This window comes from Eublepharis macularius, chromosome 3 (genome assembly GCF_028583425.1).
Source record: "Eublepharis macularius isolate TG4126 chromosome 3, MPM_Emac_v1.0, whole genome shotgun sequence".
In the NCBI taxonomy this organism is placed as follows: domain Eukaryota; kingdom Metazoa; phylum Chordata; class Lepidosauria; order Squamata; family Eublepharidae; genus Eublepharis; species Eublepharis macularius.
The window spans coordinates 40454142-40473547 of NC_072792.1; the positions used below are offsets into that span (position 1 = coordinate 40454142).

General features: G+C 41.5%; 1 protein-coding gene across 2 annotated transcripts in view; it reads right to left on the reverse strand.

Moving 5' to 3' along the window:
• The window catches only part of NALCN (sodium leak channel, non-selective), a 258283-nt gene that overhangs the window by 126103 nt on the left and 112774 nt on the right, over positions 1–19406 (reverse strand). For both annotated transcript variants that reach the window (XM_054974072.1, XM_054974070.1), the window contains one exon: positions 4312–4443. In XM_054974072.1, coding sequence (XP_054830047.1) covers positions 4312–4443 — 132 coding nt within the window. The remainder of the gene's footprint in view (positions 1–4311; positions 4444–19406) is intronic.

Sequence of the window (19406 nt, forward strand, 5' to 3'; positions counted from 1 at the left end):
TAAAACAAAAAAAGCCACTCAAGATTTTTAATCGGTCATGGTAAAAGCATCTTGTAGAATGTAAACACTTTCACTGTTCCATTATGAGATTAACAATTACAAAGTTAAATATATTTTAATTTATTCCAGAGTGGTGTGGGTTGGATAATTTGCATTTCATATGCTTGTCAAAGTGCTCAAAACCACTAACAATTTTTTTAAACAAAATGTATTGAAGGCTTTGCATAGCATTTGGATACAATTAAAACACCTGATGTTTTCAAAAACAGAAGCCGGAGTCTTGCAGCCATAACTATTAACTGTACGAAGACTTGGAATTCAAACTGGTAAGAGCTTCTGGGAAGCTCTTGTTAATGATAAAAAGCATTATAAGGTAAGGTGGGAACATAAATGACCATCGTTCGCCAGGCTGTCACCACTTCTTCTGCCCAAACAGTTATGCCTCCCAGGAAGGAACTGTATAGGAAACAAAGTGAGGAAAGCAACAAGTTTGAGATGTCACCAAGGAGAGTATTTTCCACCTAACTTGGAAGAAATCTCCAGAAGAGATTTCCTGCTTGTTCCTGCTTTAAATAGAATGGTGTTTGATGCGTTTTTTTTCCTTTGTGCTTGAGAATTCGCTTTAATTGTTCCTGCTTTAAATAGAGTGGCATTTAATTTTTTTTTCCTTTTTGCTTGAGAATCTGCCACACAAGATTCTGTATAATAACATGTGCCGTTCTATCTAAAACACAGTTCTTAATATTCAATCACATCACAGAGCAACCAAGAAAGGGTCTATGCATATAGGAGCAGTCTTGATTCTTAACGGTATGGGTCACAGGGGAAGGGGGAGTATGTTTTGCTCCCAAATGCAGCATTTTTACATTTCCCCCTACAGGTTAATGCTGTTAAAATTACAGAATGCTGCTGTGGCAAGGGCAGAACAAAAGTTCTGTCTCTGGCGGACGCATCCTGTTTCTAATAATGATGGGCATTTCACTCGCAAGTAAACAAATCAATGTGACCTTATTTTCAGATGTGCTGACTCTATGGACATTGGAACTCCTGCTGAACAACATTATGATGGATTTCCTTCTCTAGGGCTGATTCCGCACACGGTGGATAATGCACTTTCAATGCACTTTATCAATCGTTTGAGGTGGATTTTTTGTTCCACACACAAAAAAATCCGTTCCAAATGATCTATAAAGAGGACTGGAAGTGCATTATCCAACGTGTGCGGAATCACTCCAGGAAAAATATATGGAGTACCTAGACTGCAGAATATATGATTAACAGTGCAACCCTGAACAGAGTAACCCCCTTCTAACCCCACTGGCTTCAGTGGGCTTCAAAGAGTACAACTCTGGTTAGGGTTTCACTGCAAACGTTGAAGCTGCAGTCCAGCAGTCCTGAGATACGCTTGGAGATCACCAAAGTAATATTTGTCTCTCTTTCACACACACTTCCTGTTTAAACCCACTGGCCTTTCCTTACACTGCGCATAAAAGTGTACAAAAAGGGAGGGCTAGATGTCGGTTTTTCCTTCACGGGAAGGGAGGTAGAGGGAGGATGTCCCTCTTTTGTTCCTATTTTTTACTAGTAAAAGTGGCAGACTGGACAGGTTGCTGGCTGCCAGACTCCCTTTCCGATTAAAACTGAGTTGATTTTAAAGGAAAATGGAGAAATTACAGGAAGACCAGCAGAAAGGAAAAAATCTGATCAGATCGGTCCTTCCATGTGGAATACTGATCTGGAAACACTTGTGAATGCGCAATGCACACTCCTGCTACCTTCCCATCGTTTAAAGCTGGGTTAACAGTTTTAGTCAGCAAAGCCCAGAAAGGCGAGATGAAACTTCTGTCTGGCTTCTTTAGTCACAGTGGTGGCCCTGGCACCCAGGCACCTAAGAGAAGGGCAGCAGCAGCAGCAGCAGCAGACCACTGAATGGGCATGAACCAACTTCACATGCCTGGGACCTCTTCAGGGTGGCTCTCCTTTAAAAATTGCCTTTTCTTGCCAATTTTCACCCTGCTCTACACAACATGAGCCTTAGCAGCAGCCAGAGGCTCAGATGCTGGAGACTCCCTTTCCCCCACAAATCCATGTTTGCACACCCACATGGATGTTGCTGGCATTTCCTTGTGTAAACCCCATAGCTGGTTTAGCCCAGAAGGACAGAGTCAGTATCTAGAGCCTGGCAGCTGAGGAAAAGGCTGGCTGCTGGAGAGCGAGATGAAATCTGATGAGCTGTTATCACCTTACATATGGCTAACAGAAACACACTGTATGCAAAAAATAATGAGTAAAAGTGGTATGTATGTGTTATATTTAGTTTGGTATTATTACTAGCATCATATTATTATTGCAGGGCTGTAATTCTCAAGCTGAAGACAGAAGCCTGGGTTCCACTTGCTTCCATAATCAAGAGGACTGTAGCAAAGGACTCTGGCACTTGGTGGGACCTGAAATGTTGGACTTTGCTTACCCAGAAGTAGTTTCAAAAGACAACTAGTTACTTGGCTGAACTCAAAGACATTACTGGCTGCAAGTTTCTGGGGTTTTTTTGCACCTACCTGTTTTGTTGTATTGTTATATGGTATTGTATTGTATTGTAATGATTGTTGCAAGTTTTGGTTTAATGTTAATGCTAAGGGTTCAGTCTCTCCCCATTGGATTCAGTTGGGTGCATGATGAGAGCAGACAGCCCTGCCATTAAGGAAAACAAGATACTGCTGGGATGGCCCACACCACTGCCTGGTCTGCCTGCTTGGCCTCTGTGCAAAAAGGAACACACAATTTTTTTGGCAGAGGGGACTCATTACAGCCTCATTTCCCAAATTTGTTCTGATATTCCAGAAGCCACTTTAATGAGCCGAACCAGTGGCTTATTTTCACACCCCTAGAGAAGCATGGGCATGTACTCGTCCATCCCGCTGAACTGACTTTTGTGCGCCCAGCATTTCCTCCCTTGTGCTGAAAAATGACATTGTTTTCAAGCACAAAGGAAGAGCTGTGGGTGTGCTGGAACTCAAAATTGCCCATTTGGAGGCTTCAAGGCGATCAGTGTTTCCTCCTTTGTGCTGGCTGGGTGCGCTGAAGCCTCTAAATGGACAAGTTTTGGCTTCCGTTTGCCCTGTACTCTTCTTTCATGCTGGAAAATAATGTCATCATGGCTGAGTGCACTGAAGCTAGTTCAGTGGGATGGGAGAGCACGGGAGCATGTGTGCGCTACGTGTATGGGTGGTAACTACCACACTGCCCCCCATCCGCAACCCACTCACTTCGGTCCCTGGGGTCCTTGGCCATCCTACTTGTTAGTGATGTACAATAACAACAAGGACCTTGATCTTATAAGGATCATTCTTGACAAGCTTACGGCTGCAAAATAGCTGCTTAAAAAACCCTGGAAAACTAGTAAACATCCTACAATTAAATTTTGGATTCAAAAAGTTTGGTCTATTGCGAAATAATCAAAATTGTCAGAACATGTCCAATTAAGAAACGGTTGCGTTAAAAAAGCTTATTTTTCTGATAGTTGAAATCTTTTTTAAAAAAAAATTTGGGAGGAGTATATTAAATATATCATTAGACTTGTACAACTGTGCCTTACTTTTATATTAAATAGAATACTGGAAATTAGTAAATTGTTAAGACTGAGAGCTAATTAAATAATCGCTATATCAATAAGCTTTGCAATTTATATAATTATAACTTATAGTTGAACTTGTTATTATATTGTAATTTTGTTGTTGTTGAGATGAAGGGGGATTTGCTTTGGTGGTGAGACTTGGCAATGAACTGTACATTCTATTTTTTTTTTAGTAAAAATTACTTTTAAAAAAAGATCTTGATCCTGCACAGAGTGGTAAAATAGCTACGGCTCAGGAGGCTGAGGCTTTTCTTCTCTGTACTTTAAAGCTGCAAACTCCCAAAATATTGATAATAATTTGACTTTGATAGCCCTAGAACAGAGCAAATGGGTACCTGAGTCAGAGAAAAATTAAGTGCAATTTGAAGGACATTTCCTGAACTTTTATTAACTTGGCGGTGAACTTGAATTTTTCTTTTCAATTATGAAAAAGAAATGGCAGAAATTGTGTACATTCACTACAGTTTGTTGTGAAAAACCTAGCACTGCCTTCTGTCTTATATCATTATTGCTGACATTTTGTTTGAGGAAATTGTCTTTCAGAACCTAGACATTAAGCCCTGTCAGATGTTGTCAAAGAATCTGTACAGATTGGTCAAAGGTTATTACTGTTCTTTATGAATAATAATCACCTGGGTGCCCTTACCTATTCTTGATGAAAAATGCCTGGCACTCACCTCTGCAAGGTAGAATTCATCGTACTGCCTCTTAAACTTTTCTCCCTTGTAATAATTGCTCGCAGCAACAATAACATCCACTGCTACCATGCTCAGGATAAACATATGGAAAACAGAAGATCTCATCATTCTCTGCAGAAGAGAAAAAAGTACATGCATAGCAGAGTGTAACTTTATAATAAGACATAAAAATAATTATATTCATCAATATGAGACAGAATTAGTGGGTCTAGAAATGTCTATGAATTACTGGTGACATGCACAGAATTTTAACCACTGTGGATGCTTATGTCTTCAAGGGTTTAGAGAAAATCTGTAAACATCCAGGCAGATAAAGACTGTATTAAAAGATCCAGAAACCAGAACAGACACATTTAGAGCTTTCCATGCTCAGAAGTATACACACCACTTTGACACTCTTTTCTGTCACTATCAACTGGTTACCCTAATAAATACATTGCCTTTTTAAATGGATTTCCACAACCACCCTAGATTTTAAGTCATTCATAAACTAAGATTTTTGTTTATATGATCTAAAACTAGTTAGTCCTTGAAATAAAATGTAATACACGCCTTAAAATTCTTACATATCGTCCAAAGGTATAATACAAATAAGAACCAGCTGCACATAAGATATGACAACCTTCATTACATTCTGATGTACTAGGAGATACAACACAGCCTCCCACTTCTATGTTCAGATCTGCCCAAATGGTCCGGAGCAGCACAGGATGCTGACTAAAGCCACAACTAATTTGTAGCACTTTGCAAAATTGGGCAAACATTTTGCATTCACACCCCGGGGGGAGAACTAAGTCCACAGTGTCGGACTAACATCTCCCATTCCAGACCCCTAACAGGTGCCCCATCCCCAGAGTCTTGGCTCAAAGGGGCTAGGATGCACCGACCATTAAGGAGGAGCTGGGGAGCTGGCTGCCCTGGCCCGCTCATCCACATCTGCCTCCCTTGTTCCCTCGCCCAAGACAGGGAGGGAACAAGCCACAAGTGCTGGCCTCCTCAGTCTGGTCCTCAAGCCATCATGGTTCATGGTCCCAGGGAAGCGTACTTGACACAGCTACCTTAGAGGGGGCAGGAGATGCTTCCAACCCATTACAGATCTGTGCACAGATTATCTTGACTGTCCTCCCCGCCCCCCACCCCACTTCAGGAAGTGAACAGGGCACAATTGTGGGTCACACTGCCTGAGAGCTGGCTCTCTAAACTCCCCTGTTAAGGTGGCCAAGCAACCTCTGGACTTATTCCCTCAGAGGATCAGAGCTCCATGCAGCAGAAGCAGGAGCAAAGCAAACTGATGTAGTCAAAGAACAAGGGGAAAGTGTCAATTTGATGCCAGCAGCCTCTGCCTCACAGGAGTCTCCTGTGTCCCCCCCTCCACATGGGGCTACAGACCTTCCCAAGGTGCAGCAGACCTGGCCTTGCCATTGCTGCATATGTCTCTATTTTCCTTCAGGCAGGTGGGATTCTAACAGGGGGAGGTGGGAGCATGGCCTGCAATCCTCCCAGACTGTATTCCCAGTCCAGTTTCTGGAGCATTCTCCCTCAGGAAACTTTTAACCTGCAAGTCTGACTTGCTTGCTTGCAAGCAGCACAAGGGATGGCTCAACCTGCCTCCAAAAGGCTCCTGGGAGCAGCATGCACAGGCGCAGTTGCCAGTGCCACACCTCACAAAGGGAGTTAGCAACCTGTGTCAAGACATCCCTTTCATGTTTGGCAGTTCAATAAAGTCTGCGTTGTACCACAACTCTCTCCCTTAGTGTTCGCTTGTATGTGGATGACAGTGCCCCTCTCTGCCCCAACCCTCCCCCCCATCTGTCTCTTCTCCATAGGGCTGCCCCTTCACACATCCCAGAGGACGGCCTCTGGCTCAGGGCTTGTAATGATGGGGAGGGTCCCAAATGTTTTCCAGGTGCCACTGTGTTCTGCTGAACAATGGAGCAGTGGTCCAGGAGGCTGATTCCCACCCCCTTCTTCCCCCTCAGATTCACTGCAGGGAGCAGGGTGAGACTTGGAGGGTTGTCCGAGACAGTGTATGGCTGCCCTGGGGAGGGGAGGCTCTAAGGGGGTCCCAGACTCTCCCACAGCACTGCTGGCATGCAGATTGTTAGCACATGGTCAAAGTGAGGGTTCCACGGCCATGAATGAAGCAGAAGGGGACTTGTGGAGCCACACAGTGGCTAAAAGGATACATCTCTGGGGTGCCCTACACAGCTCCCCCATTTGGGGGAAGGGTCAGACCTGGAGCTTCTTCTCCCCCCTGTCCAAATGGGGTTTGAACCACAAACCCCAGGCATGATACCCCAGACATACCAACTTGTGTGATATTCTCTGTCTGGCTCCAGGAGGCTGGTAGTGACATCAGAGTTGCAACGGGGTGTCTAGGCCCTGCTGTAATGCTTCTTGGAACCTGGTCCTGAGAGTCAGGGGGTTTGAGCCTGGTCTAGTCTTTTTGAGCCCTTTGCCTTTATGTTTTTATTTTTCCAGAGGAAGCAGGTGTTTGGCTCGGGAGGAGAGTGTGAGTGGGTGGTGTGTTTGCTGCCAGTCCGGCCCTCACCACCCATAAGTTGGGCACCCATTCTGCTGCCAGGTGCTGGTCCCTTCTGGGCTGGGAGAAGACCTCCTAAGCCACGTGCCTCTTTGGGGGCACTGCAATCACAGGGTCTTTCATCCCTGTCTGCTGGCTCTTGTGGGGGGGCACTGGCTTTGGGAGGCAGCAACTGCGTTCGCTGCTGGAGGTTGGTTCCGTCTTCAGCTGCCTTGTGATTGGTGAATGCTGCCAGAGTTTCTATGGAAACTGGGGAGCTTGCTCTGCTGCCTGTGCCTGGCCAGGCTTGCCCACTCATGTCATCCCCCCCTGAAAGTCCTTTGGAAGTGGACTGATGCCACTAAGTTACATGGGCATTCTTACGTGCCCATTACAGGTTAGGACTGCTCTGTTTGTAACAGTGTTCTGATATCACTTCAGTCATTATATAATCCCTAACTGGTATGAGAAGAACATGGCACCACTGAAACTAGAGAGAAAGAAGTATATAGCCAAGGCAAAACAAACAAACAAACACATATACCAGAGGGTTTTTTAAAGAGGGGAGCCTTTTGAATCATCCCTCTGAGAACTCACATTTTGTTCTGAAATTTTTCTTTTTTCCAAAAAAGTATACTACTAATCTTTTCCTTTATTTCTGACTAAGATACAGAATATACTCAGGTCATAAATGTGCATAGGTATCTTTTAAAACTTCATGTATTATGAATTTTAATTTAATTTTTATCAGAATGCACAGGCTAAAAAAACCACATAATCCTTTCTGAACTAATTCTTGAATGCTTTTTACTACTTCCAAAACAGGCCAGGGAAGTGGGACATATGAACAGAATTTTTACTCACTAGGCAGAACAAACTGAAGGGCATTTTTGGATTACTGCCTGGCCAGCCCTGCGCCATTTGGATCACAGAGCTTTTCAGAGAACATATTATGGTGAGCTGATATAAAAACCCGAGAAAAGAGCTATGTGGACAGATGTTGTTCTTGTTTAAATTACTATCTTTTCCGATCCTTTCAAAGAGCTTCTTTCACAATATAGGAATGAGATGAAAGAAATACTTAGAAGTAAGTGCCAGAAATCTGTATAATAGAAAATCTACGCACATTATCAAATTGAACAAATGATTAGCCGCACCAAGGAAATGGCAAGCAAAATGCTTTCCAGCTCTCAAAAACCATCCAGGAAAACAAGCTCGCTGCGAGGGACATACTAACTATGGGCCAAGCTACAAGTGATGCCTGACACAGGTTGGACACTTGTCAGCTTCCCTCACGTTTTGATGGGAAATGTAGGCATCCTGGTCTTGCAGCTTGGCTCTCTGACTGCTGTCCAATGGACTTTTCAACTGTCACTTGTTCAACATTCTGCCAAGCTGCCTACATTTCCCATCAAAACTTGAGGGAAGCTGACAAGTGTCCAACCTGTGTCATTCGTCACAAATGGGACATTCCAAAGTGAAGGCAGCATCAAACTATAGGTGTTCTAATAATCCTGTAAGTAATTTATGAATGTGAAAAAGGCAACATTGTTCCCAGCCTAGGGGTCACTGGAGATTATAGACTGGACAGGTGATTAAATATGCAATATTCCTAAAAGCGTATGTCAGTGTGTAATAAGCCACCCAAATGCTTTTGGAAATAAATAAGGGCATAGACATCTACAATGCGATCAAACTAGAAATTCATGGAAAGGAAAATGGTCTGCCAAAGGTTCATTTAATTTAAGTGGGAACTGTGGCTGAAATAATTCATGAATATTTGGGGACCATGACCTCAATTTTAAGCACAGCTAGAAGGCAAGAAAGAACTGGATCTAAACCATGTTCCCAAGTGGTCCTTCCTCTCGGAAGCAAACGAAAACAGCCCTGGGGACATGACACTTTAATCAGCTGAAACCATCATTGAGAGAAAACAGATCCAGGATGGCTCAGTAGCAACAACACTGGGCACAAAGGATGCAGAGGAAACAGGACATTGTCTGAGTGGGTGGTCCTCGCAGTAAAATGCCTGAGAACTATTTGAGAAGTGGCCTTAATACACTGAGGATTTAATGCAGGTGCCACAAACCAAGTAAGATGCATGGAACTGCTAACAGTAGAAGAAAAAAACGACATCATCTTTAAACGTCCCTATTCTTTATTTTATAGAAGTAGGGTTAACGTGATTATTTCTGATCTGATTTCCTTGGACACGATTCTCCACAAAGTTGCTCTATACAAGTTCCAAGGACAGACGTTGTGCAAGAGCATGCTAGGATGAAAGGCAATGTGATTAGACAAATGATAAGCAAAAGCTACTATAAAGTAATTGGAGCCAGGGCTGAGAAATTCACCTTATGCAATTTTACCAGACAAACACACCTTCTTTGTCAGTCATACCTTACTTGGGAGTCAGGCCTTGGATTGCTTCTTTGTTTCTGTCCCATATCCCATCCTACCTCAACTGTTTGCTACCAACTCAAGCACTGAGCCAGGCATGTTTCCAACTGCACAAGCAGGTACAGCTACTTGTTACAAACTGATCTTCCTGATGTCCAATACCCACCAAATTTGCAGGGGACATAGTCCTCACTGTCCTCCGAAGACCCCCCAAGTTTCAGAGAGATTGCACCCGGGGAAAGGCATGATCCATGGGCCCTTTGTTGTCATTTTCTCTTCACAGTGGCAAAAACGGGACTCTCTGCTGAAGTACTTTGAAGGGTTAAAGCCAGAAGGAGTTCAAACAGAGTTCAGTCCCTGCCGTTGCCAGGGGAATTAATTGAAAGGCCCCAGACTGTCTGGCTTGACGAATGGCTGACGAAGGCAACGAACAAGGCTTGCAACGACCACTTGTTTGTTTAGAATGGAGCCTCACGAACGGCTTATTCGCAAACAGACGAACAGGCTGTTCGTGGTTTTTTTCCGTTTGTAATGCTGTTCGTGCCCATGTCTAGTCATAACTGGACCAAGTCATTACAGTACAAAGATAACTCCATTTACTCCCTCTCTTTGTGTTTGAGCAAAAGTGTCATTTCAACGATCTGCTTTCTGTCTGCTTTTGGCCAGTGCACAGTTTCCCTGTTTTGTTGCAACATTCCTCACCTAGGGTTGCAGCTGGGTTACGAGCCCTTTGTATAAATAGGTTTCCTGACCAATAACAAATCATACAGATAAGCAACCATTAATGTGGCTGTGTTAGACGGATACAAAACAGTAAGAGTTTTCAAATGGATCTGAGTCCCCAGCATGAGAGAAAAACATCGTATAAATGTCAAAATAAAACAAATCGATTGTCTGCCCCCCTGCATAGTTTATTTCTATAAAGATTTGCAATTCTTCATCTAAACAATTGCCAGTAGCATGTGGTGTGGCGAGAAGGAAGTTGATTCATCATATTACTCTAAATGGGGCGGGGGGGGGGAAGGTCCTTGTGAGTTGAGGGAATTATTGTGCAAGGAGAAGCAGTGAGACGGGGTTACTAGCAGGATCTCCATCTATGAGCACAAGGATCGTTCCCTTAGAGAACTCTCTGAAAGAACCAGGCAGGAATTCAACTGGAATGGTTTTTATTAAAGGGGCAGCAAAAGCAAACACATATGAAATCACACACAATATACACACTTAGCTAACTAGAAAATAGGGAGGAAAAGGGAGAGGAGTACAGGGTCGGACAATACTGACCAGTCTAGAACATACTGGATGTCAGTAGAGAGTAGCGGCTGAGCGACCAGTGCTCCGCTGCAAGAAGGCTCAGACACATGTCTGAGGGTGTACATAGGATTCCAGGACACACACACACTGAGCATAAGGCAGGGCAGTCCAATTATTCTGGGGAACGTACCATGGGGCAAGATCGCATCTTCTGCCCCCAAACAGAAGAGACAGCTTAAAGGTTGTCTCCGGAGGTAAGACAATAAAATGGGAATGGCTTGATTAAACCTTCCTGGGTGTGGCTAAAGGTAAGAAAAGCGATTGATGACCTGTGATTAGGGGAAGGGAAGTTATCAGGTCCCTGATTAACTCTGATTAAGAAAGAGGAAGGGGGAAGATCAGCTGGGTGTGGGTGAGATTAACTCAGGAACTTCCAGAAGACCTTTGGTCTTTACATCTATGCACATCTCCGGGGTGTGGGGCTGCTAGCCAGTCCTGCCTCATGACATACGTTTCAGTAATTTTTCATCTCAAGTTGGAGTTGGGAACTGTCCTGCAGAGCCAGGCAACATGCCACGTGCTTGAAGCACATGTGGAAAAGGCTTATGGTATGTCCATATTCATAAGCTGTCCTCTCAGTCTGAGGGAGGGTTGGACTGCTAACAATCAATGGAGAATGCCAACTGCGTGTGCACATGCATAGAAAGCAACCTGGCAAAAACGGGCTCAAGCTGTTTGTGAGCAACCCAAACAGTCTTCCAAATGAGGACCACAACAAGCAATGACGAGGCTAGCCAAAGTGAAGCATTCTTAATTGGGGAAAAGACAGTAAGAAGGAGCAGGGTAGGAATTCACTGACCACTTAGAGTGTTATTGTTCATTACAGTCACTAGTATGATCCAGTGAATGAACCATAACTTACTTTATAGGGAATGGGGGTGTACATTGTTTGCAACGAGTATATATAGCAGAGCAACTGGCAGGACTACCCTGGAATTTGAGCATTCTAAAATATTTAGTCTGGGCAAGCAATGTTTAATTTGAGTTCAAATCTTGCTTCTTTTTGTTTTTTCTCTATTTGGATTCTTTAATATCACATAATATTCCAATTAATACTTTGAGAGTATCTCCCATCCATTTCAATGGGAAGCACATTTCCACCTGTAACTCCCCAGCCAATATGAAGATAGTTTTAGGTGGGCAGCTGTATTATTCTGTAGTATGTAGAACAAAATTCGAGTCCATTAGCACCTTAAAGACCAACACAATTGTACAGGTTAGAAGCCTTTGTGAGTCAAAGCTCACTTCATCAGATACCCAACAAGGTGAGCTTTGACTCAAGAAAATGTATAACCCTGGAAAATTTTGTTGGCTTTTAAGGTGCTACAGGACTTCAATTTAGACGAAATTCCCAAAGACTGTACCTGTCACCCAAGGGATCCTCTGTTCAGAATGTCAGGCAGCATCCTCATTTTAGAGACAAGGAAAGGCACAAAACTTTCCTGATCTAACTCCCCTCTCAATCCAGTTCAGATGAAATTGTCAGGGACTGTAACCCTCACTCAAGAGTTCTTCATTCAGCATTTTTCTTCTAGCACTTGCTTCTAGGTTTCTGACAAGTTGGTGGGCTCGTTTTTTAAAAAAAATTAATGCTTTGAGTAGCAAACTGTGAGAAGAAAAGCCCTGGGAGAGTGCAGGATTTATTTTTTACACTGCATGCTCAATGCCAGTGATGCAGCAATATGATTGGGGGGAAAGGCTGTTCACAGGAACCAGAGCCATTGTTGTGTCGTACCAACATGGTCTAACAGTACAATCCTAAGCAGAGTTACTCCGGTCTATGGAAATCAATGAGCTTAGACTGGAGTAACTGTGCTTTGGATTGTACTGTATGGGGTCTAGCCAGTTGGTGTGCCTGTCAGGCACATATCTGCTGAGTCATTCTCTCCCCTCACTGCTCCTACCTTACCGCTTGTGAGCCATGGAAATAGAAATTTAGACAGCCTAAAGGAATATGAAAGGCAAAGTGCAAACACAGATTGGATTTTGATTAGTTGTTTTCAGAATGCACATGCCTAACCTAGGATCTTCCTTTTTCATTCTGACTGCTCTACATCCTCCCCTCTACCCCAGTTTGGGTTGTCATGGCTAATATCCATTGACAGATGTATTGTCCTTTTAAAAAATTATCTAAAGTTGAGGGCATAAGATCCTGGGTGGAGTTGTGAAAAGGATGTTGCCAGGACTGCAAATTGCATTGATCACTCTGAGAGCAGAGCGTGGATTCTAGCTGCGTTTAAATCCATTATGTGGCCCATTCATTAAACTCCATCTGGCTTCATAGAATAAAAAAGGGGGGGAAACACACTCACAAGAGGGGCAGAAGTGTTGCTATTCTTATAGATATTGGCCACTTGCAGTTTCCATGGCACTGATTTTTTTTCATAGCAAGTTACCTAAAGTACCCTGCTTACATAAAGATTTCTGGAAAATTACTTTCTATACCCTTTCTAAACATAGGGAATTCATATCACCAAATTAAGTGATACATTAGTTTAATAAATATTCAGCTTGTTTGCAAATGGCTGTAAGGTATTTTTCATGCAGTGTAACTTATTTCCTATATATCTTTTTGGTTTTAGCTTACTATATTGTTTTGCAAAGATAAACCAGTAACATTTTAGCAAACTTTCTGCACAATACTACTGACTTTTACAACCATATCTTTAGCAAAACAAACTGAAAACCTACCTAGGTACTGATATATCTATTTAAAACAAATCCAGGCATGGTCCACACCTTTGCACTATTTTAAATACAGCGATTTTTAATGGCCTATGGAATGCATTATCTACAGCTATTCCAATCACCAAAGTCTCCTGTTTTCTTACTGGAACCTGCTCAGTAGCAGTTCCCACAATCTCTTGCCCTGTTCATAAGTTACAGTGAACAGTGTACACTTTATTGTTCTTTATACACACTTGAGTAATTCTCACATTACATTCAATGCATATACAGTTGAACATGTGGTGAAACCCCAAATTATCAAGGTACTCGTCCCTGTTTTCATTTGTAATATGTACACTCTCATTGGCTCTTTCTTACAAACAGGTGTATATATGTACATGCAGGTTACACATGCATTCGCCATAACATGTGAACAGGACTTCAGTGACTGAGGGTGGGCACCACTATTTGTGTTTTGTTTGGCTTGATCTTTGAAACATTTACCAGAATGCTGAAAAAAGCAGTGGGAAGGGACAAAGGTTAAGCTTCCATCACCTGTAAACTACTTTTGTTTTTTAAAGAAGACTTTCTCACCCTCTACACATAACATTTTAATTGTCTATAGAATACTTGCTCTTATCTGCCCGATATTTGGTAGGGATGATTCCTTGGATGAGGGATACAATTTCATTCCTGTTGAGAAATTACACCGGAAAGTATTTCTCACTATGCATTTCTCTCGTATGGAAACAAAGCCATTTGACCCATTTCTTGACGAATAACTAAAGAACCTGACTCAAGTTTTCAAGCTGACAAAAGACCCCTATTCAAACCTGTTTTTTTAAACTCTAGAAAACATGTCGACTCTTTGCTAAATTATAATCTTTGCCAAAAAATATCATCTGAACAGCATTCATAGATGTTTCATCTGGCTCTTATTTTTTGTTAGCTGAAATCCTTTAAAACGAGAGAGAGCGAGAGAAAGGAAGACGAAGAACATACGTTAAATGCTAGCATTGACTATGCCTGTTTCAGAATACTTTAATAGTTTCTGCTCTATAATGGTCACCTGCTGAAGATAAATCCAATAGCAGCTACTTTTCCTGCCAGATATTTATAAAAACACATTCAAAATTGCCCTCAAGCAATATAATAACGTTGTGTTTCAACCTAATTTGCCTTTCCTCAGCAGTTTATAAAGAAGAGGGACCTTATGATTTTGTCTCTACAACATAAGAAATTCTCAACCACCATACACAGATTCTAGAAAATTCAAGAGTGACAGGTGTATGATAAAAGTGACCTAAAAATACTGCAGAAAGTTCACAACAATAGCACAATAAAACAGTTAACTTCCATTCAGTTCTGAAGACTGCTGATATGTCATCACCTCCAGAGCAATTTCCTTAAAACGACTTGTATTTTACTTAAATTACAAAGAAGAAATTGGTGTAAGTGAAATTCTTGATTAACTGTTTTCTTCTTTTGTTTAGCACTGCTATTGAGTACTCCAGAATAAAACTAAGGGTCATAGAATATGGGGATAGGGGAATTCTGTGATTAGAATCTTTCATAGGCTTTTCTTAGAGATAATTAGCCGTCCTAGATGGCTGTGTTGAAAATCGGTGAGAAGTCTCTGGAGAAACAGATCATTTAACCTATTCCTCTCCGAAAATTTCTAAATCTGCCTTTCTTCCAGCACTGCTAGGATTCAAAATGAGGAACATCTAAAATAGCCAATGGAATAGTGAATGGATATAACATTTTAAAACACTCTAAATATAAACAGCAAAGTAGCCAGTATAACACCAAATTAAAACACGTCCTATGTGCTATCAGCACTTAAAACACTAACAAGGTTCTCTAAATACCTTCTTAAACAATTCAGTCTGATAGCACTTCTGAAAGGCCAACAAGGTACGGGCTTTTCTTACCTCCTCTGGGAGGTGTTCCCAAATCAAGAGGTACAGATTGGACAAGTCTATGTTTGGGCAGCAACTGGTCACAAACCTAACCGAAGACCAGAATGGAAAGAAGACCCTGATTGGACAACTGAAGTTCTCATACAGGCACATGGCTTTTTTACGACTGAAAATGCAGTTAAATTCCACTAGAAGAACAAAAATCCCGTTAGAGATACTAATCAATGAATACACATGTCATGTGCAGTTTGTCCATCAATCAGACTGTGTTCTTGCATACAGGTTACAATAAATTAGGCAAAATGCCCTCCTGATGTGAAGTCACTAGAGACTGACATAGGCCTGAATCCTGCCTAAATGTCCACAGATCCCAAAATGCCCCTGAAATGCTGTGCCTGGGGGACAGGGGATTTCCAAGAATAGCTTTAAACTACAATTCCCAGCAGCCTATGTGCTAAGAACTTCTGAAAGGCTTTTGGACTGGATCAGCATTTGCCTCTGCAGTCTTTTGAATTTCTGTTGCTGGAAAGTAAGTGTTTGGGACAGGAAAAAGGAACCTATATGCTTTTCCTGACAATTCATCTTCTATCATGGCACAAGAAGAGAGGTAGATAGTTCTAGGCATAGGAGCAGATGCATAGGAAATGAAGGCATTTGTACCACATCCTAATGACAGAGCAAAGGAGTAAGTTGTCCTCACATGTGGGTGCTAGGATTGCCTTGCTTCATTTAGTGAATGTTGCCTCATCACAATATTCTACTTCATCCAGAAAATGCATGAATAAGCTACAGAAATATACTCTTCTACTGCTTTTTACCCTAGATTGCAAATATGTCTGTGTGGATAAAGGCAATTAATCTACATTAAATGATTTTGTGCTTGATTCTTATATGAACTCATGTGTATCATTAGCCTGTTACTAATGGGAGGGCAGCCCCATCTTAATTCGAGATCCCATACCATAATTAATTTCTGTAGACCTAATATAAACTTAATTCTCTTATGCATAGTTAATTCCAAGTAAGGGTAAACTTAATGATACAACTGCATCCTACATGAAGAGGATGTACGATGCCTGATAGATGGCTAAATTCTCCATATATTTTAACTATTTGATAGTTTACTCTTTCAATAAAACCGAATTAACTTTCAGCAGAAGGTTTTCCCATCCATCAAGCACAGAAAGAATTAAAAGCAAACGCTGATTTTTAAGAGATCAGTATAACGAAAGAGCGGACAATACAACTGAAAGTATTTGAAGATGCTGGGCAGCATCCAGGGACGTGAGTGGTTCTTGGGAACCCATCTTACATCGCCCTCACCTCAATTAATTCAAGACAGAGTAGCAGCAGGAAGGGCTCCCAAGAACTGTCAGAGCAGGTTCTCAGTTTTTTAATCTCTGGCCACAGCAATGCCATCATCGCTGTGTATCAAGATCTAGGTCTCTTGTTTGAGACATCATTTGGAATTAGGGCTCTTTTTCAAACATCCAATGGATGTCTGATAAAATAATCTGTTTTCCCCAAATTATTTCCAGAGCAGTGTATCTATTCATCCATTCCTAGTTCACAATAGGTTTGCCTTCAGATATTATATATTGCAGATATTTATACGCTGTCAGAAAAAAACCACTTTGGAAAGCCACCAATTCTAAAAGCGAGTTATGCTCAGCAAAGAAGATGAAACTTTGAACACTTGTACAAACACAGCTGTCTCCTCTGGGTCATGCACTATTATGGTTTCCTCAGCATACATTTTTGTATTTTATTAGCTTAGGGAGTAAAACTCCGATTGTATTTGCAAATTTCAAAAGATCAAATCGTCACTGAACTATGATATTTATAAATAAACTTTGTCTTCATTCTTGCAGAAAACGAAGCATCGGAAAAATAAAGACGAAAACACGTGCATCTGCAAACCAAGTGTCATGACTGGCGCCAGCCTCCCTTGCCTAACTACCATATGTTCAGATGGGTTTCAAAGGAATGAATAGAAAACCAGCAATTCTTATGCCTTCATCCTGCGAGTTCAGCGCTATGCCGAGCTGTGTGAAAATGACCAATTTGTGCTAAAATACAGTTGAGCAATAGATTGGATCCAACTGGGTTTTAGTTGGTGAAAAAAGGGAGGTGAGGGTCATCTTTGACCACCGAAAAGGCCATGCTAAGGATCATGGAACTGTCATGGACAAAAGGCACTTGGGACAGGAGATATGATAATGAGAATGAATGAGATTGAGTTTAAAGCTTGCTGGATATAACTCATTATGTTTGCACTGACCTACAGTGTACACAAGTTTATTTTCAGCTGGGGGGTGGAGATATTTCATTTCTTGTCAAAAACATTTCACAAAGACCTGAAAACCCTGTTTACCAGGGGTAAAGTTGGGATAAGAGTACGTACTATGAGTAGTGAGTGACTGATCCTTTGTTTGCAAATTTCCATTCAACTCTATTGAAAAAACCTATGGTTCGTCTTCTTTCTCAAGAATACTTCAACTGAATATGAATAAAACCAAAAAAATCTGTCTTGAACGATCTCTCTCCACGGTCCTTCCCTCAAGCATATTTGAAAAGCCACTGATATTTCTTAATTCAAATTTATGTCAATATTTAATAAATCACACTGTCCTTAATTTAGAAAGGAATTAATTTATGCCATGCTTCTCTTATTTGTATGTTACTGCAGTAGTCACCAACAGTATAAGTAAAAAAATCAAAATGTAGGGCTTTTCCTCCACCATTCCTTGTCCCTAGACAGGATCTCATTTTTTAAGGTGACACACAGCAGCTTAGTTCTTACTGAAGAAGAAGATCTGTAAATTAGTGATAGCTCTTCAGACGCAACTTGGGAGTCACATGATTGACGACACGTTCATTCAAAACCTTTCATCCATATACAAATCGAGAAGTCAGGAATTCATCCTGCTTTTTCTCAAAGCATCTCAGAGTGATACATGTGATTATCCCTTCCTCGTTTTATCTTCACCTAGGCTGAGACAGAGTAGTGCAAGTTCACCCAGCAATCTTCATGGCAAAATAGGAATATAAACCCAGATCTTCCACATCCTAGGAATTTAAACCCAGATTTCGCACATTCTAGCCCCACATTCTAACCCCAAAGACGTGACCTAATATTCTCCTTGACATACCAGTTTTCTACGTGAAGAGAATTGTGATACACTTAAGACATGGGTTTACTGCCTCGGTGATAGCTAACGCACAGCTCAAGAATAAAAGCATTAAAATGTCTATGTCTTCCAGAATCTGACTCCAAAGTAGACCTCCTGAAATCTGTGTGCCATGAGGCTGGCCCTGGAAAGAAACAGCAGCAGCAAAATTAGGATACAACTGACATAGTGCTTAAGTTTAGAATAACTGGGGAATTTCAAGTATGGTTGTTGTGGGTTTTCCGGCCTGTATTGCCGTGGTCTTGGCAATGGTCTTGGCAATTTCAAGTATGCTATTTCAGTAATCCTTACATGAACCCTATAAGGCAAGATCAGTATTGGTATCATCATCCCCATATTTCTGAAGGGAGGCTACAGCATAATGAACCATTTTTGGTTCAGGCAAAAGCTCAACTACAGGTTTCTCAGCTCATACCTTTATAGTGTCATTCTAAACAGAGTTAACCCTAACTAAATCCACTGAAGTCAATGAACTTAAAAAGGTATGGGCTCTGCGTAGGACAACACTGTAAGTGACTTCATACAGCAGTTGAGAGCCACTAGTGCCAAAATACATGTGGCATTTTCATGAGGTAAAAGTACTACTTAACTCTGGCAGGCTAAACCAGAATATGATGAACAAACTTCTGTTGTGAAATCTGAATGCAGCCTTTTGGTCCAAAAAAATAAAATAAAAAATCTTTCACTCACATTTCCCCAGGTAATCTACTGATGGCAATATAAATTCTGGGGCAGGCGCTACAGCGTAGTCATTTCTATGGATGGATTCTAGACCAATAGAGAGTGAACTATTGACTTCCTATAAACAAATGTTCCCAGTTTAGAACATGCCAACATTCCTATGAAAGAAGTAACATGTGTACCTGATGCACATGAATGATCTGATTGTCCTGACTCATTGGAGAGGCTCCAGAGGCTGTCAAACATGCATGTAGTTGTGCTTCACGTGTTACTTTCTCTGTACATACATATATTTACGCTAGAATAACATCATATATAGCAATATATTCTAGAACATTTAACTGGTTAAAAGATCTGAAATAGAAGAAACTATTGTTCTAT